The 26,401-nt window shown below is 37.6% G+C and overlaps 1 protein-coding gene and 1 long non-coding RNA gene across 6 annotated transcripts in view; one reads left to right on the top strand and one right to left on the bottom strand.

Annotated features, from left to right (window-relative positions):
• The window catches only part of RHBDL2 (rhomboid like 2), a 45,978-nt gene that overhangs the window by 18,283 nt on the left and 1,294 nt on the right, over positions 1-26,401 (top strand). For all 5 annotated transcript variants that reach the window (XM_079113762.1, XM_079113765.1, XM_079113761.1 and 2 more), the window contains 4 exons: positions 197-345; positions 3,672-3,784; positions 19,884-19,984; positions 22,096-22,156. In XM_079113762.1, coding sequence (XP_078969888.1) covers positions 197-345; positions 3,672-3,784; positions 19,884-19,984; positions 22,096-22,156 — 424 coding nt within the window. The remainder of the gene's footprint in view (positions 1-196; positions 346-3,671; positions 3,785-19,883; positions 19,985-22,095; positions 22,157-26,401) is intronic.
• Positions 3,619-26,401, bottom strand: part of LOC306645857 — a 41,551-nt gene continuing 18,768 nt past the window's right edge. Inside the window, exon 2 of the long non-coding RNA XR_013759746.1 lies at positions 3,619-3,823. This is a non-coding gene — a long non-coding RNA (uncharacterized lncRNA). The remainder of the gene's footprint in view (positions 3,824-26,401) is intronic.

Here is a 26,401-nt window from a genome sequence, read left to right as displayed (position 1 = left end):
GGTAACAACTGGTCTACAGCTGCTCCTAACCATGGGAAGGAGTTGACCACGGCGGGGACCGTTGGGAAACATAATTGCTGTCATCTTCTGAGCCCACTCAAGAGCTAATCATTTCAACAGTTACTGCCCGTGGGTTTTAATGGGGCACTCTCTGGAGAAGGTGTGGTTAACATTTGTGTCTACCCCTCCCTGTCAGCTGGCAGTGTTTATTTATTATGCGGTGTGGAAACCTCAGAAACAGTGGATCACCTTGGACATAGGCATCCTGGAGAGTCCCTTAATCTACAGTCCTGAGAAGAGAGAGGAAGCCTGGAGGTTTATCTCATACATGCTGGTCCATGCGGGGTAAGAAGTGACAGTTAAGTCACTGACGTCAGAGGTGATTATAAGTAATGTAAGAAATTGTCACTCCTAACTTTGTGTGTGTGTGTGTGTGTGTGTGTGTGTGTGTGTGGTATTGGGAATTGAGCCCGCCCAGGGCCTCACACCTGCTAGGTTAGCACTGTAGCCCTGAGCTACACTTCCAGCCCTTTTTAGATTTTAATTTGAGACAGGGACTCATTAAGTTGCCCAGCTGGCCTTGAACCTGTGATCCTCCTGCTTCAGCTAAGCTGGAATTACAGGTGTGCACCACCCTGCCTGGCTGCTGCCCCTAAATTGTGTTTAGAACTTTATTATAAATAAGGTACATTCGTGTCCATTTTCTTGAGCTTCACATCAGCCTAGGAGGTGGGTATTTCTCCCACTCTTATATCTGAGGCTGTAGTCACTTGCTGCATATCACACAACTGATTCCAGAGCAAGACCTCACCTCAGCTCACTAGTGCTGACTGAGTTATAGTGCAATATAAAATATTTTATATATAAAGGACTTTATATTGCATAACTACCTAATATATTTTGATATAGGAATTTTAACAAATAGATACCAAATAATTATCAAATCAGAGTTAGGTGCCCCTAGTTGATGGATGTTGTTAAATGTTTTCTAATGTAGGTTATTATATGGTAGAAACAAATTACCACCAGCTCTCCCACCGCCCCAATAATCCCACAACGACACTCTTTAAAAAAACTTAATTCATTTTCATCAGTGTTAGCCGTCTGATATGTTACAGGCCATAGGAGGTGCTGGGCCACATTTTAGTTGTGCTTATCATTTCCTAAAAGCAGATAATCTTTCATAATGTCACTCAGCATCCATTATCCTCCATACCCGCTGTAGCCAGCCAGCAGCTTGCTGCTGGTCCCTGCTCTTTGGTGGACTCCTGTGGTGTCCAGTGATGCCAATCTTTTTTATGTGACCTACCCAGCCCTGGAGTTGAAAGATGACTCTTTTGACCAGTGGCTAAGTAAGCAAGTATTATACGATGCAGGACTCAGGTTTGACAAGTCAGGGACAAAATCCCCAATTGCCAAATTTCTGTACACACTCCCACACTTTCATTTTCCATTTTACAAATATGTTCTGAGCAAATGTGACTTCTACTTTCAAGAACATTTCAATTATAAGGAGACTGTTGGCAGTATAGTATTAGAGTATACTATAGCTACTTAACTTCTTTAAAATGGGGTGATAGTACTTACCTTTTAAGGTGGTTGTTATTAAATGAGACCCTTGAATATAGTAAGGCACTCAGAAAGAATCTGCAAGGCTATGTAAGACATGTCCCGTATAGGGTTGTATAAGACATGTTTTGGGATGTGAATGAACAAATAGAGATTCTTTTTGGTGGGGGAGTATATGGTGCTGGGGATTTAACCCAGGGCCTTAAGCATGCTGAGCAAGTGCCCTACCACTGAGCTACACCCCAGGTCAAGAGGCTAATTTTTTTCTAATTTGAAAAGTACAAGGCAGGTGACTGGTTCATCAGTTTATTAAAACCAAGGCTCGAGGTTCTGTTTTCTCTGGTATTCTTTTGACCTTTTTTGCTGGCAAGTTGGCTGCTACAACTCTGCATTCAAAGCCAAAAGAAGGGGGACACCAGGTACGGATGCATCCAGCCCTTACGTCAAGATGGATCTCTTTTAACAGTGCTCTTACTTGCTCAGTGGTCAGAACTATGTGACTTGATCTGGCAGAGGCTGGGAAAATCAGCATTAGATCTAGCTTCACCGGAGGAGGTTGGGTGGGGGGAAGAGAAATGGATGTTGGAATAGTTATAGTTTAAGATAAACTCAGAAAAGGAATGAACAGGGTGGGGATGGCTTCAAGGATGGCAGATTCAAGTTGGATCTTGAAGGCAGATAAAATTTGGGTGAAAAAAATTAGTATTTCTATTGAAGGTAATTTTAATGCCACTTCTAGTGTTGCTGTTGAGCAGCAGAAAGAGTTCGTATGGGGTTTGGAGTTTTTATAATATTGGTCACCTTGTCCTCGAAGAGTTCTCAGAGGACAGGATGGCTTTCTTTGACTTTCTCATTAAATTCAGGAGCAGATATTTCTCATCTCCTTTATGCTCGAGGGCTCCAGAACACTAGTATAACTGTCCTTGCTAGACTATTCTGTGCTGAGTGACATGTACCTCTCGTTTGTCTTTGAAGATGGCTTGGGCACTGATAGTTGTGGCTGGCATCATAGTCATCATAAAGGTAAGTAATCCATTCTGCAGGGTGTATCCAGAGAACCTCTTCAGTGACCTGTTGGATATGTGTAAAGTAAATGATGATGCAAAAACACAGTCCCTAAAACTAACATGAGAAGGGCTGCACTGTGGAAGATTGACACTTCCTGTTTGTTTTGGAACTTTGGTGCAATCCAAAATCTCCTTTAAAAATATATAAATAAAAAAAAGAATGTAATTCTCAGTTAAAAATTTATATAAAACACTGTGCTACATAGCAACTAAATTAAGGGGTAATCTAATGTGGGAAATTTTCAAATTACGTTCAGATTCTCCAGAGATGCTTGTGGGGTTCAACAAGCAAGATAATAAGAACTTTATTTAAAAATATTTTTACTGGGCTAAGGATGTAGCTCAGTGGTAGAGCACTTGCCTACCATGTGCAGGAACCCTGGGTTCAATTCCCAGCCTTGAAAAAAAGTGTGTGTGTGTGTGTGTGTGTGTGTGTGTGTGTGTGTGTGTATGTATAAACCTACTTAAAGACTGTAATAGAAAACACCCACATGCAAATGTGTTATATTCCAAATTGTAGAACATGGGAGTTATTTTAGCAAGTCTTAAAGGTAACTTTTAAATGTAAAACAGCAGTGAAATTTCTCTTTCTCTTGGTTTATTAAATATCCCGAGGTTGCAAGACAGAATGTTTAAAAATATGCTGAAATTTAAACTCAGGATTTAAATTTAAAGTCAGGATTTTTTTCAAAACTGCAATGGAAACAAAATCAGATGCTGAGACTGCCATGATTGTATTTGTCATCCAAACCCTTAATTTCAAGTTTATTTTCCTTAAGCCTGCCTCGCTGATGTTTCATGTTATAATTATTATAAAATGGACTTATAAAATACATTTATACTTCTAAAATGTCATTGTATCTGTTTTACATATTGAAGCTCCTTGTAAGATTTTATTAAAAAAAATGACCTGCCTGCTAAAAAAATTTGAAAATGGAATTCTAGCAAGTCCAAGTCCTTAACTATAAACAACACATCAAAGTCTACCAAGGAAATAACTGCTTTAATATTTGACAACTGTGTTTGTCTCTGCAGAGTTCAGCACATCGTAGGGAATCTTTTAATGCAGCTGGTTTTGGGTATTCCCTTGGAAATGGTCCATAAAGGCCTCCGAGTGGGGCTGGTATACCTGGCAGGAGTGATTGCAGGTCAGTGTTCTTGGGGAGCAGAATCCACACTTCTGGGCCCTTAGGATTAAAAGTGAAAGTAATAGATATTTATAGTGGACTTCCTTCTTTTCTTTTCTTCCTTTCTGTTCTTATTGTGTAGTACTGGGGATTGAACCCAGGGCCTTGCTCATGTAGTCCTACCACTAAGCTACATTCCCAGACTTTTTATAAATTTTATTTTGAGACAGGGTCTGGAAGTTGCCCAGGCTGGCCTTGAACTTGTGATCCTCCTGCCTTAGTCTCCACGAGGCTGGGAGCATAGGTGTGCACCACCATGCCTGGCTATAGTTTATTTAAGTCAAGGTTTATCATGCTCTTAATATGTGCTAGGGAACACGCTAATCATTAGAGATAATTTAATTAGAGATCAGATATTAGAGATAATATGAGCACATGAAAATAAATCCTGGTACCTATATTCAGGTATCTTACACTCAGATGAAGTTTTGCACAATTGGAAACTACAAGCAGTTTGGTGTACAGGATACCTCAATTGGGTAAAGGCTTAAAGCCAGGTCATGAAGCCCCTTATGTGTCAGACTAATGATTTTCAGAAGTAGTATGATCAGGTTTGCATTTTAGAAAGACTAGGGATATAGCTCAGTGGTAGAGTGAGCGACTAGCATGAGCAAGATCATGGGGTTGATCCCCAGCATCACCATTACAAAAAAAAAAAAAAAAAAGACATAAAGACTGAGGAGGAGGAACTGGTAGAATATGACAGTAATTTCTAAAGTTGAATATACCTAAGTTGATTCATTATGGTGTGAGAAGAATATATTAGAATTCCTGTCTGTTTATTTATATAAACCTTTTTGAATATTAGAAATTTAATTTTTGACAATTGTAGACATACCAGCAGAGATTAGGAAATATGACCTAGAGATCCCATGTACAATTTAACCAGTTACCCACAATGGTACCATCTTGCAAAACTTTAGTACAGTATCATAACCAGAACACTCATGTGGATACCTTCAAGGTCCAGAACATTCCCAACAGCCCAGTGATCCCTCATGATGCCTTTTATAGCTCTGTGCTCATCCTTGTCAGCCTACCACTCTCCTATACCCTGGGCAACCACTAATTTAATCTCCATTTCTATAATTTTGTCATTTCAAGAACATTATATAAATGGAATAATCTAGCATATAATGTTTGGGATTGGCTTTCCCCTAGGATCAGATTCTTCTAGTTTGTTTCATGTATTAATAGTTCATTCCTCCGTATTGCTGGACAGAACTCCATAGTATGGATGTACAACTACTTATTTAATGATTCACTCACTGAAGGACACCTGGGTTGTTCAGAGTTTTTTTTGGCTATTTTGGATAATACTGTTTGTTATAAACATTTGTGTACCTCTTTTTATGAATCTTACTTAAACTCAGGGTTTTGGGAACATAAGATTTCATTTTTCTAGGTTAAATGTCCAAGAGTACAGCTGCCAGTTTGTATATATGATAGTACCATGTTTCATTCTTAAAAAGAAAATTCCAGAATGTTTGTTCTATTTTATATTTCTCCCAGTTCTATTTCATTTCTCCCTATACTCAACAGCATTTAGTTTGGTGTTGTTACTATTTTTTATTTTACTTGTGCTGAGAAGAGGGCAGTGATGTTTTACCATGGTCTTAATTTCCTTAGTGGATAATAATGTTGAACATCTTTCTATGTGCTTATTTACCATCTGTCAATCACCTTCAGTGACTTCCATGTCTTTTGCCCATTTTCTAATTGAATTTTTTAACTGTTGAATTTATATATTCTGGATACTAGTTTTTCTTTCAAAATATAAAATATTTTCTCCCAAGTTATAGCTTGTCCTTCCATTATCTTAACATGGTCTGTCACACGGCATGAGTTTTTAATTTTGATGAAGTCAAATCAAGTTTGTCCTCCCCAGCCTGTACTAGGGATTGGACCCAGGGCCTCAAGCTTGCTAGGTAAGCACTGTACCACTGAGCTTCATCCCCAGTCCCCAATCAAGTTTTATCAAGATTTCTTTTTATGAATTATGCTTTTGGAGTTATGTCTAAACACTCTTTATTGAGTCCTAGGTCCTGAAGAATTTTTCCTACATGATCTTAAAAGTTATAGTTTTATGCCTTACATTTAAATATGTTTTTGAGTTGGTTAATTTTTCTATAATGTGAGGATCTGTTTGTTTCTTTGACCTATGAATATCCAATTATGCCAGAACAATTTGTTAAAAGAACTGTTTTTCCTTTACTGAATTGCTTGTGCGACTTTTTATTCCATTGATCTGTGTGTCTCTCAAATAATACTGTATAGCATTAGTTACTGTAGCTATATAAGAACTCTTGAATTCACTAAGAATGATTTCTATTTTATTCTTTACTTAAAAATATTTTTGCTATTTTAGTTTTTTTGCCTTTCCATATACTTTTACAACAATCCTGTATATAACTGAAAATTCTTTCTGGGATTTAGATAGCAGTTCATTAAACCTATTAATTTGGGGAAGAACCAAAATCTTTACCATGTTGAGTCTTTCAATCCATGAGCACAGTGTGTCTCTTATTTAGGTCTCTTAGGTGCTCCTGCATTTTTTAATCAGTGTCTGTGTGTTCATTGCTGGTACACAGGAATACAACTAATTTTCGTATGCTTATCTTTTGTCTTGTGACTTACTTAACTTGCTTATTAGTTTTGTGGTTTAAATTTTTTTTTTTTTAGATTCCTTGGAGTTTTCATGTCATCTGCGAATCATCATGCCATCTATGAATAGGGGCAGTTTTATTCTTTCATTTTCAATCTGCATGACTTTTTCATCTTTTCTTGCCTTGTTGTGGTGGCCAGCATTTCCACCACTATGTTGAGCAAGAGTAGGGAGAACAGTTATGCTGGCCTTGTTCTTGCTCTTCAATAGAAAGCAATGAGTCTTTTACCGCTAAGTAGAATGGTAGCTGTTGGCTGTAGGCTTTTTGTAGATACATTTTGCCAATGCATTTCTTTCTTTCTTTTCCTTAAGAGTGTCTCATGTTGCCCAGGCTGGGCTCAAGCTCCTAGACTCAATCCTAGCCTCTTGAGTACAGGGATTACAGGCATGTGCAGGCGCCTGGCTTACCAATACACTTATTTCTAAAAAATGAGCAAAAAATCAAGTATAACTAATATGTAATACACAAGTTGAGATGGGCCCCACAGTCTTTATGTGTTACAGAGTACATGCAGTTTCCTGGGGGTAGGGTGGGAGTTCCACAGCACACAGGAATGTAAAGCCCTCCCTGGCTTGTTCTCTTTCATGTTGTAGGATTTGTTGCAGTCTGTGTGGGTCTGGCTAAATAAATGCGATAATCTTCACAAAGAGTAAAGGACATCCTGAGTAAGGAGTTGTCATAAGAATCTCTTATTATTTCCCAGAGATTCACTGATTATTTCACGGTAAATTACTTACAAGAGCTGTTGGCTTAGATTAGCTTATATGTTTTTCTTTTACAAAAAGATGGGTGTCCAATTTGCTGATTTTTTTCTGTGATAATAAAAGGTTTTTAGTAGTACGCTACTTAACAGATGTTGAAAAAACAAAGATGCGATATGTCCCTTTGAGGACATGATTACATTTTTCCCTCAAAGGAGTGAGAAAATAACTGCTTTTCTAAAATATTCATGCTATGCAAAGGACATTTTGAAAATTGGAAGTTGTTTCATCATTATGTGATTTTGCTGCTGAAAATGATGCAACATCTCATAAATTCACACTTAGAAGGCAGGGAAACAATTCCTTAATTGGTTTTAAATTTCTCAGTGAAGAGTTTTAGTGAGCTTTAAACTTTAATGTAGCACTTTGATTATTTTGCAAGAACAAATGACTGACACTGGGGAAAGTGGGAATTAGCCAAATTGAAACAAGATTTTTGCATAATTGGAGTGAGCACAGTCAGTGATACAATTCTATTTGAAAGAAACATATCGTTTTTTAATTTTAAAATTTGACCATGATAGTCGTTTTTATAGAAAATAATTGAATTTAGAATTACATCTTTGCATTTCTGTATCATGATATTTAACCAAGGTTTTCAAACATAATGAAGCCTACTTAAAAAACACTACTCATTGAAAGATTTTATATAGCATTAATGAAATAAAAATAATTTAAAAATATTGTTTTTAAATTCTATTTTGTAGTATAGTACCACTATAGTAGTACATATAGATGTAATTTATAAATATGTAAATACATATATATTTCATTGAATGGTTGTGTCAGTTTCCTAGCTGCTATAACAAAGTACCACAAATTGGGTGGCTGAAGACAACAGGATTGAGTCTGGCACAGTGGAACACCCCTGTAATTCTGGTGACTTGGGAAGCTGAGAAAGGAGGATCACAAGTTCAAGGCCGGTCTCAGCAACTTAGCAAGACCTTGTCTCAAAACCAAAAATAAAAATGACTGGGGATATAGTGGTAGAGTGCCCCTGGGTTCAATTCTCAGTACCACAAAATAAGTGAATAAATATATAAAGTGAATAAATAAAATAAGGGAATAAATAAATGGAAACAAATAGATAAAGCTAAAAAAGAAAAACAGGAATATATTGTCTCCTAGCTCAGGAGGCTAGAAGTCTGAAATTAAGACATCAATAGGACTCTGCTCCCTCTGAAACCTGAAGGCGAATCCATCCTTGCCTTGTCCTAGCTTCTGGTGGTAGCTATGAGTCTTGGTGTCCTCCTTTTGAAGGTTCTGGGGATTGAACCCAGGGTCTCGCATATGCTAGGCAAGTGTTCTACCCCTGAGCTACATCCCCAGTCAGTTTTCTCTTCTAGGACACCAGCCATAGTGGTTTGGGGACCCACCCTGCTTCAGAATGACCTCAACTTAACAACTAGTCACATCAGCAAGAACCCTATTTCCAAATATGGTCACCTATGTCCAAATAAGGTACTGGGGGTTAGGACTCTAACAAATATTTTTTTTATTTTGAGTGCATAATTCAACCTATTAATAGTTCTCACCATTTTTTTTTAATTGATCAAAAGTTTGCCAGCCTCCTACAGCCAAGGGTTCCAGTAAGGGCCTGTGATGACCAAAAAGGGCATGGTGCAGTGGCAGTGGGGTAGAGAGCAGGAAGCGGTCATGAGCCACATTGAGATAAAATTGAATGTGGGGAAATATATATATATATAATTGACGAGGCTTAGTGACACAGCTCCTCATCCTACTTCCCTCCTTTTTTTTTTTTTGGATCCTGTTTTTCCACCTTCTCCTTCTGTTCCTGCACACACCTCTTTTTTCCTGCCCTTGAAGGCCCTTTGGGATGGTCAGGCCTTGCCTGATTCTAGCTTCTACATCCCTGTTTGCCCCATGGCTTGATTTCAACCTGTGGACTCAGCCCAGTCACAGAGGGCCAAGGGAGAACGTGAATAACCTGTTCGCATCCTCTGCCTGATTTTGTAATAGCTTCTTGGCAGGTGTCTCTTTGCCATTCTGGTCTGTTTACACTGCTCTTTGGATCATCCTCCTCAAATGATGATCAGGTCATGTTGTATACCCTTCCTAAAAAATTTACAGTAGCCAATAGAAAGCCAAAACATCCAAGAATGCTCTTCATTCCCCTCTACTGCTTGACTTCATTGCCTTTCTTGCTTTTTTATTTTTCAGAACTCTTCATATGTAATATAATTCTAGTTTTCTTATCCTTGGCTCCTGATAAAATGTGTCCAGGTCCGTGGATCAGAAGCATCAGCATCGCTTGGGAGCTTGTTAAAATGCAGCATCTTGGGCCCAGAGCAGACCTGCTAGTCAGATTCCTCCTTTTAACAAGTTCACAGGAGACTCAGACACACATTAAAGATTCAGGAGTGCTGGTCTGCAGTCCAGCACAGTATCCCTCAGGCTGACAGATGGTCAGAATCACTTGGGGAGCTTGTCACAACTAAAGCCATCCAGATCCCACCAGATTGACTGAATCAGAATCTCTGGTGATCTGGGGTTGGGATCTGTAGTGTTTTTGTTTGTTCAGTGAAGTTAGACTGATAACTATAAATTTTATACCTTTAAAATGTACAACCTAATGAGTTTTTTTTTTTTTTTTTTTTTTTTTTTTGAGAAAAAGGAAAAAGAATTTTTATTCCTGTGCTAACAAAAGAGAAACAGTGTTCTCCTGTCCCAGAGGCTGATTCTGCACATCAGGAGTAACAGGGGGTAATTCAAAGGCTACATTTCACCTGTTTTCTGCAGGAGTTGTAATTTGCTTGTAAATTAAGAAGGTAATCATTTCTGAGATCTGGTGCCATTCCCAAATTCTGAATTACTTTGTTCCTGTGGTGGATGTGTGCTCAAGGACAAATAACTCTGCCTAGGGTGGGGAAGAAAGATAATACTGTTTCCCTGAGATTAGCGAGGGGGAGAAATTAGGAAGGAGAAGGGAAAGAGGAAGAGAAAGAAATGTGTCCATTTTAAAAATAAATTGCAATGGCAGAGAATCAGGGACTATATTCAAAGCATAAAGTGGACCACTGTTACATTTCCCCACTGCCGATTTCTACATTCTATTTCTGTGGAAAAATGGGCGAAGACATCTCCAAGCTACTTCCTGCTGAGAGAGGACGAAGTTGTGGGGGAAGTGACCCAAAGTCCTTGTTCTCTATCAGGTGGGGCATGGACAGTTAAGGTTATTCAGCATCAGGGAGTCCAGAGGTTCATGGTGGCAGTTGGTAGGTGACTGGACAAGGCATGCATAAGGCAGGGATCATGACTAGGCGTATTCACATTCAATGGAGGAGGTCCTTTCCATCCTTTTCTTTAGGCTTCGCTTTGCAGAGGCAGATGGCCAAAGGTGTTGTGACTTTATCACATTCAGTTTCCTTTTTCTCAAAATGGACCATGATGGAGCAACCCATCTCCTAACTCTCTTGCAGTTGACTTTCAACAAGTTCGCCAGCCCCCTTGCATCCTCAGCATGGAAGTGGGGTTCCTTGGATGGTGGGGGCCAGGTCTGCCCAAAAAAGCTGGAGCGGAGCTGCTCTCAGGTCTTATTTGGGGTACCAAATTTGTTACCAAAAGCTCAGTTGTCTTCAGTGCCAATCCAATAACTAGGACATGATTTTGAGAAAAAGGAAAAAGAAGTTTCATTGCTTTTCTAGTAAAGGAGAAACAGAGTTCTGCTGTCCCAGAGGCTGTGATTCCACCCATCCGGGGAAACAAGGGGGCTTTTAAACAGGTGATTCAAAGGCTGCATGTGCCACATGCTCTCTGTCCAAGTTGTAAACCTGATGAGTTTGATATGTGTATATTAACCATTATCAAAATCCAGTCACCTCCCAGAACATTATCTTGTGACCTCCCCTCCCCAGCAATATATTTCCTGGAATTATAGATTAGTTTGTGTTTTCTAGAATTTTATTTAAATGGGATCCTCTGTATTGTCTGGCTTCTTTCACTCAGAATAAATATTTTGAGATTTTTTCCATTTTGTGTATATCAATACTTGATTCCATTTTATGGCTGGATAACATTTCATTGTAGGAATATACTATAATGTATTTATTCATTCCCATCTTGATGGACATTTGGGTCATTTTCAGTTTGAGGCTATTACAAATGAAGCTGCTATGAATATTTGTGTTCAAGTCTTTGTGTGGAAAAGTGTTTTCATTTCTCTTAGGTAAATACCTAGGATTGGAATGACTTGATTCTGTGGTAGCGTATCTTTTAACTTTTTAAGGAACAGACAAACTTTTTAGCAGCATACATATGATACAATTCACCCATTTAAAGTGTATAATTAAATGGGTGTTAGTTAATTTACAGTTATGTACCCATCATCACATCACATCACATAATTTTAGAATATTTCTATCCTCCAAAGAAATTCTGTACCCATTAGCAGTCAACCCTCACTCTGCCCCACACCCTTGTCCCAGGTACAAACTACTGCTTGTTCATTCTAGACATTTCATGTAAGTGGAATCATACAATATGTGGTCTTTTGTCACTGGATTTTTTCACTCAGCAGAACATTTTCAATATTCATTCATGTACCACATATCACATTTTATTCTTTTTTATTGCAGGACAACATTCTAGTGTACGGTTTACCATATTTTCCTTATCCACTTGTCAGTTCATGTATGTTTGGGTTGTTTCCACTTTTTGGCTCTTATAAAAATACTGCTGTGAACATTTGTGCACAATCTTTGTGTGGTTATATGATTTCATTTCTCTTGGGTATACAACTAGGAGTGGAACTGTCAGGTCATACTGTAGCAAATACAATGTGGTGCCATTTTACACTCCCATGGGAAGTTCCTGTTAATCCACATCCTCACCATTTGATATGGTTGGTCTTAGTTTAGCCAATCTATTAAATGTGTTATATCTCGGTAGGTTTTAATTAATTTTTCTCAGGGGGTTTTAATGTGCATTTCTTCTAAGCTTCTCTTGTGCATGCTAGGCAAGCACTCTACTGCTGAGCTATAGCCCTAGCCCTAATTTGCGTTTACTAATGACTAATGATTGTGAGCATCTTTTCATGTGCTCATTTGCCATGCGTATATTAAAGTTCTGTTTAAATCATCTGTCATTTAAAAAGCTGGGTTAGCCAGGAATAGTAAAATGTGTGTGTGTGTGTGTGTGTGTGTATTTACATACACACATGCATATATATGTGTGTATATATGTGTTCCCACATAATATATGTGAATATATGTAATAAGTCCTTCATTAAATATATGATGTTCAAATATTTTCTCCTGAGCCATGTCTTGTTTTTCTTTCTCTTAATAGCATCTTTTATAGAAATTTTAAACTTTGATTGTCTGATTTATCAGTTTCCTAATTCAAAGGATTATGCTTTTTGTTGTCATATCAAAGAAATTTTGCCTAATATAAGGTCACTATTCTTGAAGTTTCATAATTTTATCTTTACATTAGGTCTGTGATTTTTTTTTTTTGGTACCAGGTATTGAACTCAGGTGCACTCGACCACTGAGCCACATCCCCAGCCCTATTTTGTATTTTATTTAGAGATAGGGTCTCACTGAGTTGCTTAGCGCCTCGCTTTTGCTGAAGTTGGCTTTGAACTCTTGATCCTCCTGCCTCAGCTTCCTGAGCTGCTGGGATTATAGGCCTGCACCACCGCACCCAGCTCTGGGATGTTTTTATATACAAAGTATGCTGCAAAGTATGAACTGAAGTATTTTGCACATAGATGCTTGTTCCACAACATTTATTGAAAAGAATTCTTTTTCCACTGAATTGCCTTTGTACCTTTGTTGAAATTCATCATCTGTATGTATGTTTGTGTTTATTTGTGGACTTTCTATTCTGTTTCACTTAGATATTTGTATATCTTCACACCAATATCACACTGCTTTGGATTTCTAGTAAGTCTTGAAATCAGAAGGGCTAACACTCCAATATTGTTCTTTTTCATAGTCTTTGGCTATTGTAGGTACTTTGCATTTCCATATTAATCATCTTGTCAATTTCTGCAAAAAGAATCTGCTGGGATTTGAATTTCAATTGCATCAAATCTATAGATCTACTTGGAGAGAACTGACATTTTATTTTTCAGGAATGGGGATTAAACTTGGGGCTTCATACGTGCTAGGTGAACAATTTACCACTGAGATATATCCACAGTCCTTTTTAAAATTTTGAGACAGAGTTTTGATAAGTGGCCCAGGCTAGCTAGAACTTGTGATCCTCCAGCCTCAGCCTCTGGGATTATGGGCCTATATCACTCACTTGGCTAGAAATGACAGTTTAACAATTTTGAGACTTTCAACCAATGAACACAATATATCGTTCCATTTAGTGGGTCTTTCAAAATTCCTTTGAGCGTTTTTCAAAATTTTCAGTGTTTAGGTCTTTTACATTTCTGGTCAGATTTATCTCTATGTATCTCTTGCTTTCTCGCTTTTTCTTTTGCAGTGCTGGGGATTGAACCTAGGGCCTTGCACATGCTAGGCAAGCTTGTGCTTCAAAATATTTTTGATGTATTGTAAATGATTTTCTTTAAAACATTTCTTTCTTATATCTATCTATCTATCCATCCATCCATCCATCCATCCATCCTGGGGATTGAACCCAGTAGTACTCTACTATTGAGCTACATCCCCAGCCCTTTACATTTTTTTTTTTTAATTTGGAGACAGGGTCTTGCTAAGTTGTCCAAGGTGACCTCAAACTTTTGAACTTGCAATCCTCCTGCCTCAGCTTCCTGAGTAGCTGGGATTATAGGCATGTGCCACCATGCATATCTATTTTTATTAAAATTTCTATTTCTGATTTTTCATTGCTATTACCCTGAAATATAGTTGATTTTTTGGTGTATATTATCTTTTATCTTCTGACTTTACTAGATTCAACTATTATTTCTTGTAGTTTTTTTTTTTTTTTTTTTTTTTTTTTTTTTGGTGGTGTTAATTTCATTAGATTTTTGACACAGATTGCTATGTTTGTTTCTGTTTTATTGTACTGTCTAGAACCTCCAGGATAATGCTAAAGTAGGACACTGAACATCTTTGCTCTTGATTGTAAAGGGAAAGGATCCCATTTTTCATTGTTAAGGGTGATGTTAGCTGTGGTTTTTTTATACTCACTCTTCATCAGGTTGAGGAAATTTCCTTACATTTCTAGTTTGTTCAATGTTTTTAATCACACAAAGGTATGGAATTTTTTCAAATGCCTTTTCCATGTCTATTCTTTTTTGTCCGCTTTAGTTTATAATATGGGGAATTACATTGACTAATTTTGAAATGTTAAATCAGTCTTGCTTTTTGGGATCATGATGTATTACCCTTTTTTATATTGTTGGATTTGACCTGCTACAATTTTGCTTAGAAATTTTGCATCAGTTCATGAGAAATACTGAACTGTAGTTTTCTTGTAATGTCTGACTGATTTTGGTATCAGGCTAATGCCTTGCCTTGTAGAATAAAGTAGGAAGTATTCTATCCTCTTCAATTTTATGGAACGGTTTGTATAGAACAATTACTCCTTCCTTAAATGTTTGTTATAATTCATCAGTGAAGCCATCTGGGTCTGGAGTTTTTTTCTTTGTTGGGAGATTTTAAACTGCAACTTGATACCTTTAGTAGATATCGGGCTATTTCTTCTGACTGAGCTTTGGGAGATTGTGTTTTTCAAGAGATTTGTCCTTTTCGTTTTAGATGTCATCCTTATTGGCATAAAATTGCTTATAATATTCTGTTATTATTACTACTACTATTTTTGTGGCATTGGGGACAATGTACTCTATTACTGAGCTACATCTCCAGCCCTTTTTAATTTTTTTCACAGATGGTTTTACTAAATTGCCCAGGCTGGTCTCAAACTTGGAATCCTCCTGCCTCAGGCTCCTGAGTTACTGAAATTATAGGTGTGTGCCAACACACTTGGTCCCCTATTATCTTTTTTTTTTTTTGGTACTGGGGATTGAACCCAGCTATGCTTAGCCACTGAGCTATGTCCCCAGTCCCTTTTATTTTTGAGACAGGTCTCACTAAGTTGCTTAGGGCCTCACTAATTTGCTGAGACTGGCTTTGAACTTGTGATCCTCCTGCCTCAGTCTCCTGAGCTGCTGGGATTACAGGTATGTATCACCATGGCTTGTTCCTATTATCTTTTAATAGTTGATAAATTTGTAGTGATATAATTTTTTCATTCCAGATATCGGAATGAAATATTTGTATCTTTTTTCGTTTGTTCCTTGATCAGTTTGTTTAGAGGTTATTGTACTTATTGATCTCAATGAAAAGAACAGTTTTTGGTTTCATTACTTTTTTCCTATTGATTTTTTGTTTTTCATTTCACTGATTTTTACTCTGTTCTTTATTATTTCCTTTCCTCTGTTACTTGGTGTTTCATTTGCTATTTCTAGTTGATTAAGATGGAAGGTAAGGCCACTGACTGGAACTTGCTTCTTCTCTATCATTAGTGTTTAATGCTATACATTTCTCCCAAAGTATTGCACTACAGCAATATGCCTCAAATTTTGATATGTTGTTCGATTTGTTTGTATTTAGCTTAAAATACTCTCTTAGTTTCTCTTTTGGTTTCTTCTTTCCACATGGGTTATTTACAGTGTGCTATTTAGTTTCCAAATATTTGTAGATTTTCTAGAGATGTTCTATTGTTGATTTCTAGTTTAATTGTGGTTAAAGAACAAACTTTATATGAATTGAATCCTTTCAGGTATATTAAGATTTGTCTTATGGTCCAGAATATGGCCTGTTAAGTATTCTGTGTGTATTTGCAAAGAATGTGTGTTCTGTTGTTCCTTGATGGAGTATTTTGTAAATGTCATTTATATAAATTTTATTGTGTTTTATTCTATAGACTTACTCATTTTCTGTCTACTTTTTCTATAGTTTAAGAAGGGGATGTTGAATCTCTGATTATAATGATAAATTTTTCTGTTTATCCTGTGGTTCTATCATTTTTTGCTTCATGTATTTTGAAGTTCTTTTATGAGGTATGTAAACATTTAGGATTGTTATGTTTTCCTGATGAATTGATCCCTATATCTGTATGAAATGAAATTATTTGTGATAATACAGTATGTTCTAAAATTTACTTTAATGCAGAACACCTTTTTTGAAAATTAATGTGAGCATACCTTGTCAATCATTGTATTTTTAACCTAATTTGTGTCTTTGTCTTTAAACATTTCTGGCAGGCAGCACATAGTTGGATCCTATTTTTTAAATCCAATTTCATAATCCCTGACTTTTAATTTGGTGTTTGAACCATCCAGATTTGCATTTAATGTGATTAGTGATATTATTAGGGTTGAGCTCAATACATGGCTATTTGTTCTGTTCCTTTTTTCTATTTTTCTTTTCTTTTCTTTTTTTTGCCTTTTTTGGATTGTGTATTTTTTATGATTCTGTTTTATCTTCCTTGTTGGTTTATGAACTTTAATTCTTTGTTATTTTAGTGTTTGCTTTAGGGTTTATGGTATGTGTCTTTAGCTTATCACAATCTACCTTCAAGTGATAGTATATCACTTTACATATAATGATAACTTTACAAACTATATACTTTTATTTCTCCCCTATAGCCTGGTGTTGTTACACATTTTACTTTTACATGTTATAAATCTCTCATTACATTATTATGATTTTTAATTTTAATTTTTGAGACAGGATCTTGCTAAATTGCTAAGGCTGCCTCAAACTTGTGATCCTCCTGCCTCAGCCTCCCAAATAGTTGGGATTACAGGTGTGTGTCACCATGTCTGGCCATATTATTATTTTTGCTTACACAAATATTGTTTAAAATCTCTTAGAGAGATTTAAATAATAAGAACAAAACTTGTATGTTTGCTCATATTCTTATAATTTTCAGTGCCTGAGATGTCCCTTAACATTTCTTATGTTATGAGTCAGTACGTCAATTCTTTCAATTTTTTTTTTTTTTTTTCTTTTGCGGTGCTGGGGATTGAACCAGGGCCTTGTGCTTGCAAGGCAAGCATTCTACCAACTGACCTATATCCCCAGCCCTCTTTCAGTTTTTCTATATCTGAAAAAATATTTTGCTTTATCTCTTCTTTTGGAGGAGGGGAGGCTAGGGACTGAATTCAGGGCCTCCAGAATGCTAAGCACGTGTTCTACCTCTGAGCTTGGTGCTGGGGTTGAAACCTAGGGCCTCACACAATGCTAGGCAAGTGCTCTTCCACTGCAAGCCACCCCACCCCCACCAACACTGCACCTTCATTTTTGGAAGATTTTTTTAAATTATTTTTTTAGTTGTCGATGGACCTTTATTTTATTTATTTTTATGTGGTGCTGAGAATTGAACCCAGTGCCTCACCCATGCTAGGCAAGCGCTCTACCACTGAGCTACAACCCCAGCCCCTGAAAGATATTTTTACGACATATAGAATACAAATTTGACACTATTTTTCTCTCAGTACTTTAAATATGTTGCTTTCCTGTCTTCTTGCTGTGTTGTTTTCCAATGGGAAATCTATTATAATCCTTATCTTTGTTCCTTAATATGAAACGTGTTTTTACTCTGGATATGAAAATTTTCTCTGGTTTTGAGCAATTTGATTTTTTTTTTTTTTAAGTTTTGGTGTAATTTTCTTCATGTTTCTTGTGCTTTTTTTGTGCTTGGGGTTTGTTGAGCTTTTTGGATCTGTGGGTTTGTAGTTTTCATCATACTTTGGCAAAAAAATTCAACCATAATTTCTTCAAATATTTTTTCTGTATTTGTCTTCTCTCTTCTTCACTCGGAACTCCAATTACTTTTTTTGTGTGTGTGTTGCTGGGGATCGAACCCAGGATCTTGTGCTTATGAGGCACACACTCTACCGACTGAGCTGTATCCCCAGCCCTCAATTACATATTTTTTAGATTGCTTGAAGTTGTCCTATAGCTTACTAAAGCTATATTTATTTTAAAAATATTCTGTGTGTTTTGTTTGGGATAGTTTCTAGTGCTGTGTCAAGTTAATTATTTTTTTTTCTTCTGCAATGTCTAATTTGCCATCAAACCAACTTAGTTTATTTTTATCATTTCAGACATTACAGTTTTAATCTTTAGAGAGTTAATTTGAGTGTTTTATGACTTACATGTCTTTAACTTTTGGACACAGAGGATATAGTTGAATAATTGTTTAGTGACTTTATATCCTAAATTTAACACTTGAGCTATTTCTGGGTGGGTTTTATTTGGTTGACCTCTCTCTCTTTATGTCTCATTATTTCTGCCTCTTCATATGTCTGATCATTTTTGACTGGATGCTGTATATTTTACCTTGTTGGATGACAGATATTTTTATATTCCTATTAATATTCTTTAGATTTGTTCTGAAACTCAAGTTACTTGGAGGTAGTCTGATCTTTCCTGGTAAAATTTGCTATGTGAAATTGTTTCAAGTCAGGCTGAATACTGATTACTCTCACTACTGGCTAGGATCCTTTTGTGTACTCTACCCAATGCTCCATGAATCATGAAGTTTTAGTTTAGCAAGTTATCTAGCCCGTTGGGTGCTGTGTGAGTAGCAGGTGGTGTTCTCACCTGCTTTTGGTTGTTTTCTCCTTGGTTTTGGTAATTTCCTCACATGCTTCTTTCTTTGTGTGCAGCCGTCTTCTCTCTAGTACTGTCTTATGAATTCAAATTGCCTCCATCTATCTATCTGTACCCTAAACTCCATTTTAACAGATTTGCTGGGATCAGTCTGGGTTCCTCTTCATGAACAGTAGGCTGTAGTCTCCCTTAAGGTAGTACCTTAGCAATCAGATTCCTTGTCTAAATTATTTCTTCTCTCTGATCTTTGTTGTCTGATGCCCAGATTGCTTAGTTTTGGTACTGGGGTTGGATCCTGGGATGCTCTACTACTGAATTACATCTCTAGTCCTTTTTATTTTTACGAGACAGGGTCTTGCTAAATTGCCCAGGCTGACCTTGAACTTGTGATCCTCCTGTCTCAGCCCCCTGAGTTTACAGGTGTGCACCACTGTGCCTGGCCCAGACAAAACATTAGAGTTTGCATGAAGTGGGTTGTAAAGCATTGTTTAGTCCAGGATACCAAGAATTGGGTTAGGAAATAAATTTCATTTTGCTTGGGTGATCTGATTAAATGGTATGTTAATAAGAATTCTAAGCCTACATCCTGATTCCATGAGAAACATAGCCCTTAGATGATACTGGAATATGTTAGGTATTTTGATAGTTTGACTAAATGTATGGAGTATTTTGAAATAATAGTTCAAAAGTATATATACATTTTAGGTAGTGTTCTAAGTATTATACTTCCCTGATAATTCATTGAAGTCAATTTTATTAATATCCTTATTCTGGAGGTAGGGAAACCAAGCATAGAGAGGTTAAATAACTTCTTCAGGTCACATATTTGGTAATTCTAGCTCCAGAGAGTCTATACTATTATTTCTGTAATACTACTTTTCTAAAAAACATTTAATGTTCAGAAAAATTAGGGTAGTTAAACTGTGTATTTCTACTTATATAGTGTACAAGTGATAAAATGAATTTGTTGCTTGTTAATGTAAAAATGGCCCAAATTTACCAAACTTTTACTTTAGAGATTTGTATTTCATGATTCTTATCGTGTCTGATCCTCTGTGTTTTATTTCTTCAGGTTCCCTTGCCAGTTCCATTTTTGATCCACTCAGGTCTCTTGTGGGTGCTTCAGGAGGCGTCTATGCCCTGATGGGAGGTTATTTTATGAATGTCCTAGTGGTAAGAACTTTGGGAATAGAATCTATGGATGATGATGATGATGATGATGATGATGATGATGATGATGATTAGTATTTTGCAGTGCTGTGAATTGAACCAAGGGACTTGGACATGATAGGCAGGTGCTCTACCATGTCCTTTGCTTCCCCTTTTTTTCCAAAACAATAACTGTTATTTGGTTCCAAGAATCTTCATTTAACAATACTTATGGAGCACTCATCTTTCTGAGAATCATATGGCTATTAGAGTTTACCCTTTATATTTTATGTTTTCTTCTTATCTCAAAAGTAATGTGAACTAGTCAGGCAAGGTGGCACATACCTATAATCCCAGTGACTTAGGAGGCTGAGGCAGGAGGATTGCAAGTCTGAGGACAGTTTGAGCAATTTATTTGAGGCTCTATCTCAAAATATAAAATAGAAAGAGTCAGGGATGTAGTTCAGTAGTAGAACACCTCTGGGTTCAGGACCAGTATGAGGGGGAGGGGGAGGGACAAAGTAATGACTAAATAAAAATTTAAGTTTAAAAAAAGAAAATCAAGGTCCCTAGTATAATATCTTTTAACAGTCTGATGTGTGTCAACACTTTTCTATATGTATTCAAACTCCACCAATATTATATAAAAATGGCCTCCCTGTATTGTTCTGCGTCTTCTTGGGGTATCCTTGCCATCCACCCATGTCAGTACACAGAGATCTCCTTCTGTCTTTGCAGGGGCTATCTCGCGTCCTTTATATATTTGCATCATGATTTTTTTTTTTTTTAACAGAATCTCATTGAAAAAAAAAAGTAGGATAATTTTGCTTTTCACATTACAAATAATACTGTAGGAAACATTCTTCTATATTTATGTTTTGCATTTGTGATTTTCCTTTTTGATAGGATGAACTCCTCGAAGTGGAATTACTAGACGAAAATTTTAAATTTCAATATGCAGATGCCTCCAAAACTGGCATATAATTTTACACTCCCATGATGGTACGTGAGAGTGCCAGCCATTTTTTAAAACAGGAAAAAAATTCTGACTTGTCCTCAACCCTTTACCCAATTAGGTATGCTTTAAAAACACTCTAGGAGGACAAATATCAAGCAATTCTAAAACTGTTCCAGAGACAGAAGTCACTTCTTAGAAAATTATTTTTCAAACTTTGGGTTGCAACCCATTAGTGGTTGTGAACTCAGTTTAAGGTCCGGTGCCCCAAAATTAAACAAACAAACAAAAATATCAGTGTGTGTCACATGTAATAAAAACTCTTTGATTTATGTGTGCACTGGGTTGTTATGTTATTTCTTACTGTAGGTCATGTTCACAGCAGCTTGAAAATAACTTGAGTTAGAATTAACACCCCTGGTGCAGCACCCTCACTTCCCAGGGAGGGAGTTAATGACTTGATGGGGAGGGAGCAGCAACCCCACGAATTAAAGTGTGACTCAGCAGTTCTCTAGTGACACCAGGGCTACTGCAGGCAGGCACATTTTTCAAAGCTAAAAATCAAGCAATGTTTTTGGATCAATGTTTTCCTTTCTTTTGAAATTTCCTAAAAAAAAATTGAAGTGATACTCAAATTTTAGTTAAGTCTTTGCTAACTATGGAAAAAGAAAGTGAAGAAGTAGCCAATAAATATTTCCAAAAAAGCTTGGAACTATTTCATCAGACTTAGTTTAATGGCATTTACTTATCTATCTACCTACCTATATATTCATTTATTGACATGTTCAGTGTGGACTTTATATTACCTATATTTATATTACCTATATTTTCCAGCTAATAAAATTCTACCCCCCCCGCCCCCCCCATTCTAGGGATTGAACCCAGGGCCTTGCACGTGCTAGGCAAGTGCTCTACCACTTAGCTACACCCCCAGTCCTCAAAACTGTGTCTATTTTATATCATGGAATTAAATGCCATGCTTCATTTTGTTGTCCAAAGGGCACTAGTATTGTACTTCCTAAATACATTTGAAAACTTGGCTGTTACAACAGTGTTTTGTTTGGCAACTATCTGACACTCAAACATGGGTTTGAATCAAAGAGCAGGTGAAGAGTGGGTAGAGTAGAGGTTTCCTTTGCCAACAGATTGCTTACGTTATTATGACTTCTCTCTTTGCAAGAATTTTCGAGAAATGATTCCTGTCTTTGGAATTTTCAGATTACTGGTCATCGTTCTTATAGGTAAGTGAGATTGGGGAACATTTTATACCTTCGGTTTTATGGGTTCCTCTTTCACAAGGCCTTTTCACATTTCCCAAATACTGCCTAGAGTCAGAAAGCATTGTTGGCTTCACAGGATTAGGCATGAAGGGAGGAATTTCACAGGAACCACCCTCAGGTTGGATCTTAGAGGGGCCTGAGATGCGGTTTTTTTGCTTGTTTCTTTCTAGAGCGGGGAAAGCCCAAGAAAGCCGAGCCCTAGGTGCTCCCTCTACTTCAACCATAAAAGCTTCACTTGATGTTTTGTAAACTGGACTTTCTCTTTCAAATGTTGGAGACTGTATATGATTTTTGTCTGCAAAGGAAAAGCCAGGAAACCACTGAGATAATCCGTCTTCTTCCTCAAGTTTTAAATTTTCAGATTAAAAACAAAACAAACAAACAAAACCCACCCTAACTGATCTAGGATATAAACCCTGAGTGGTGGCTGAGGACTGAAGACGAGAGTGGAGGTCAAGGAACCCAGCCTCGGAAGCTAGGAGGGTGACTAAGGTGGCTTTTGAAATCTCCATAAATTCTAGAATTATATGCTGGAGGAGTTTTGGTTTGGAAGAACATACAATCTACAGAGGGGCTGGAATTTTTAAATTTAATTAATTAATTAATTTATTTATTTATTTTGCGGTTCTGGGGATGGAACCCAGGGCCTGGGGCCCGCAAGTCAAGTGCTTCACTGCTGAGCCATATACATCCCCTGTCCTGAGGGGCTGGGATTTTAACTGAGTCTGAAAGTAAGGAAAGATTTTGGGTGCTAGCCGGACGTACAAGGTAGAAGAAAACAAGGACAGAGGCGTGGGTGGTAACTTGTTTAGGGACCTGCTTCAGGTACCCATGGGGGCGGCGGTTGGGGGAGCACGGCAGACCCTGGGGTCAGATTTGAAAGCCAAGGCAGAGATCACACTTGATAAAATCTCAGATTTTTGGTATCAAGGTTTCGATAATCCACACAGGGCAACAGGCAATTATCTCTGTGGAAAGATCCTAAATTGAGTTTATGAATCACTTTACTATAAAAACATCAGGGAAAGGAAAAAAAAAATAACGGAATGAATCAAACATCATTACTCTATGTAAATGTATAAATATGCAAATGGTGTGCTGTTACTCCATGTACAAATAGAAACAACATGTATCCCATTTGTTTAAAATAAAAATAAATTTTAAAAAATGTAAAAAAAAATCAACATTTCATTCTGACATAAGAGTTCACTCGTTTATAGTTTATATCATACTGTAGACAATTTTTCCTTCCACAAGAAATCAAAAAGCTAAGGGAATATTGTTGGCGGAGAAGGGGAAAGCAAATATCTGGGGCCTGGGAGGGGCTCTTAAGTTAAGAGTCATCGCAGAACTCATGGACCAGTCATTTGGCAAAAAAAAAAAAAAAAAAAAATGTTGTCATACGAGTTCCCTGGGTCTTTAGTCAATCTGCATGAAGGACTTTGTAGAATAAGCCTCCTATCCTTAGTGGGGAAATTATTTTAATACTTTTCAGTGTTGGAGTGAAAACCCTTGCTTCATCTGCAGGCTATCTCCAAAGGTGGCTTCTGTGATGTTCTGTCATTATGGAGGTGCATACTAAAATCACGGCGTGACCTGCTTTCCCTTTGATCTGCTAACGTCGACCTTCCCTAATCCTGACATGTCATTTCTTTAAAAGTTCTTCATCTTGAAAATGAGAATTAAAACACACACCAGATTCATAAAATTACAAATTAAGGAACATAAATACATTTTAATTTGAAACAAATTTTTAGGAAACGTGTATATAGTTTGGTTTTCTTTTAATTGGTAAACATTACCCTTAATTGTGAAGGATAATTGGTATTAAGGACCATGCTCTATCAAGTATTATTTGTGGGATGTGTTATTTAATTAAGAAATGAGCTTCCCTTGGGGGAAAGTTAAGGAAATCTCACATTTTCATCCTTAAAAGAAAAATCCACATAAAGTCAACTCCTTTAAAATAGATGTGAATAGCTGGGCCTAACGATACATTCCTATGATCCCAGCGACTTGGGAGTTGAGGCAGGAGGATCACAAGTTTGAGTTCAACCTCAGCAACTTAGTGAGACCCTCTGTCAAAATAAAAAATAAAGGGCTAGGGATGTAGCTCAGCGGTAAACTGTTCCTGGGTTCCACCCCCAGTACAAAAAAAAAAAAGTGTCAACTTTTTAATGAGGACAGCAATTTGGTTTATTGGAATAAGAGTATCTTTTCAGGTGGGAAGACATGTTTCAGTTTAAAGGCTGCAGCAACCCAGAAGCAGACTCTTCTAGGAGGCACAAAGAGCCAGGCAGAGATGTAGGAAGGGGAAGATATAAAGAGAGAAATGGGATGGACAAATTGAGATGGTCACAGAGACTTTTTTGCTGGGAGGTTGTCCCCTGCTGTGGAAGACTAGACTAAAGTAAATGTTTCCTGTTGTCTGCCCTGGTCTCTGGCAGAGGATTCTTTCTTCTTTCATAGTCCTCCCTGGGTGTTATTTATGCTGGATCAGGAAATGCAAATGATGAATGAAAATATGCATATGCGGCAACCCCATTTATCCAGCACTTTGTGTAACAGTCATTTACAATTAAATGAACATAAAGCTGGGCACAGTGGCATGCATCGTAATCCCACTGATTAGGAAGGCTGAGGCAGGAGGATCACAAATTTGAGGCCAGCCTGGGCAACTTAGTGAGACCCTGTCACAAAATAAAAAAATAAAAAGTGCTGGGGGGGAAAAAAAAAGGCTGGGAATGTAGATTGAGTTAATGTTAATTTCACCCTCAATCTCTGTCCCGTGACTTCAACATCAATATGATATTGAATGGGAAACTAGCCAGAACACATGGTCCTGATGCTGTTTTCCCAAAGGCAAGGACTAGGCCTTTCCATCTCCTAGGACACGGTGGCTCACTAAATAGAGCACAGGGAACTGGGGGATGGGTGTGGAATGTGATAGCTGCAAGAGATGTTTCCAAACTCATGTAGGGCAGAGTTCTTCCAGGCCAAGCAACCCAGAAACTCCTGTCAGCACAGATCTGACTTAGGAAGAAAGTCTTAGCTCTGGCTCTCATGTTCTGTTGGGGAATGTGAACTCTCTTCCTTTCGTGGCCCACCTTCAGTACTCTTGAGGGAAAATAAAGGCAATTAGTGTAGTGAATAAGAGAGCCTTGGAGTCTTGATTTCTTTATGTATAAAATGCACCATTGTTTTTCCCTTGGATTGCACATGTAATCCTCTAGTTGGTTTCCCTGCTCCTGTTCTTGCTCCAGTATTGTCTATTTCCTATACAGTGGTCAGAATGATCTTTGTAAAACACAAGTCAGATCATGCACTCCTACGATGAGAAGCTTTCAAAGGCTTCTGATTACTCAGAGTTCTTATAGTGCCCCACAAGGCCCTTATGAAATCTATCCTCTGCTACCTCTTTGATCTCATCATCTGCCAGTTTGTCCTTAACTCTAGTCCAGAATCACCTGGAGGTCTTAAAACACAGAATGCTGAGCCTCATCCTATTTCTGGTTCATAGGTCTAGGTGGTGCCCAAGAATTTTCATTTTTAAGAAGTTCCCAGGTGAGGCTGGTGTTGTTGGTGTTGCTGGTCCTGGGAGAACACATTTTGAAAACCACTGATCCAGCCAGATCAACTGCACTGATAGTCTCCAAGCACACCAGGCACATTCCTGTTGAAGGGACTTTGTGCTTGCTCTTTCTCTTGCATGGAACAGATTGTTACTTCACATATCAGTGTGGCCTGCTCCCTCGTGTCGTATTCTCAGGAGATCTTCCCTGACCCTCCTATTAAAAGTCACATCCTACCCTTGGCATTCTCGACTTTGCTCTCTCTCGGTTATTTCCTCCATAATACTCAGCACTGTTTGATGTACTGTGCTTGTTTGCTGCCCTAGATCATCAGCACTATGGGGCTGGTCTCTGAACTGTTCACTGCTGCTTATCTACCAACTAGAATTGTGCCTGCCGCATAGAGAATAATCATTAAATCCTTGTTGGATGAATAAACATAAAATGGGATGACAGTACCTACTGCATAGGGTTGTTGAGAGGTATCATGAGTTAATGCCTGTACAATGCTTAGAATGGAACCTGGCACAGAATAATACTCAGGAATTGTTATGTATCATTCTTAGAGGGGAGCCAAAAACATTTGGTGCAGTATTGTGGAGATCCTGGGACTTCATTGGGGTATTTTTCCTTC

Source organism: Sciurus vulgaris, assembly GCF_902686455.1.
Source record: "Sciurus vulgaris genome assembly, chromosome: 1".
NCBI classification, from domain to species: Eukaryota; Metazoa; Chordata; class Mammalia; order Rodentia; family Sciuridae; genus Sciurus; species Sciurus vulgaris.
The sequence above is the reverse complement of the archived record's forward strand: the minus strand, read 5'-3'. Positions and strand labels throughout refer to the sequence as shown.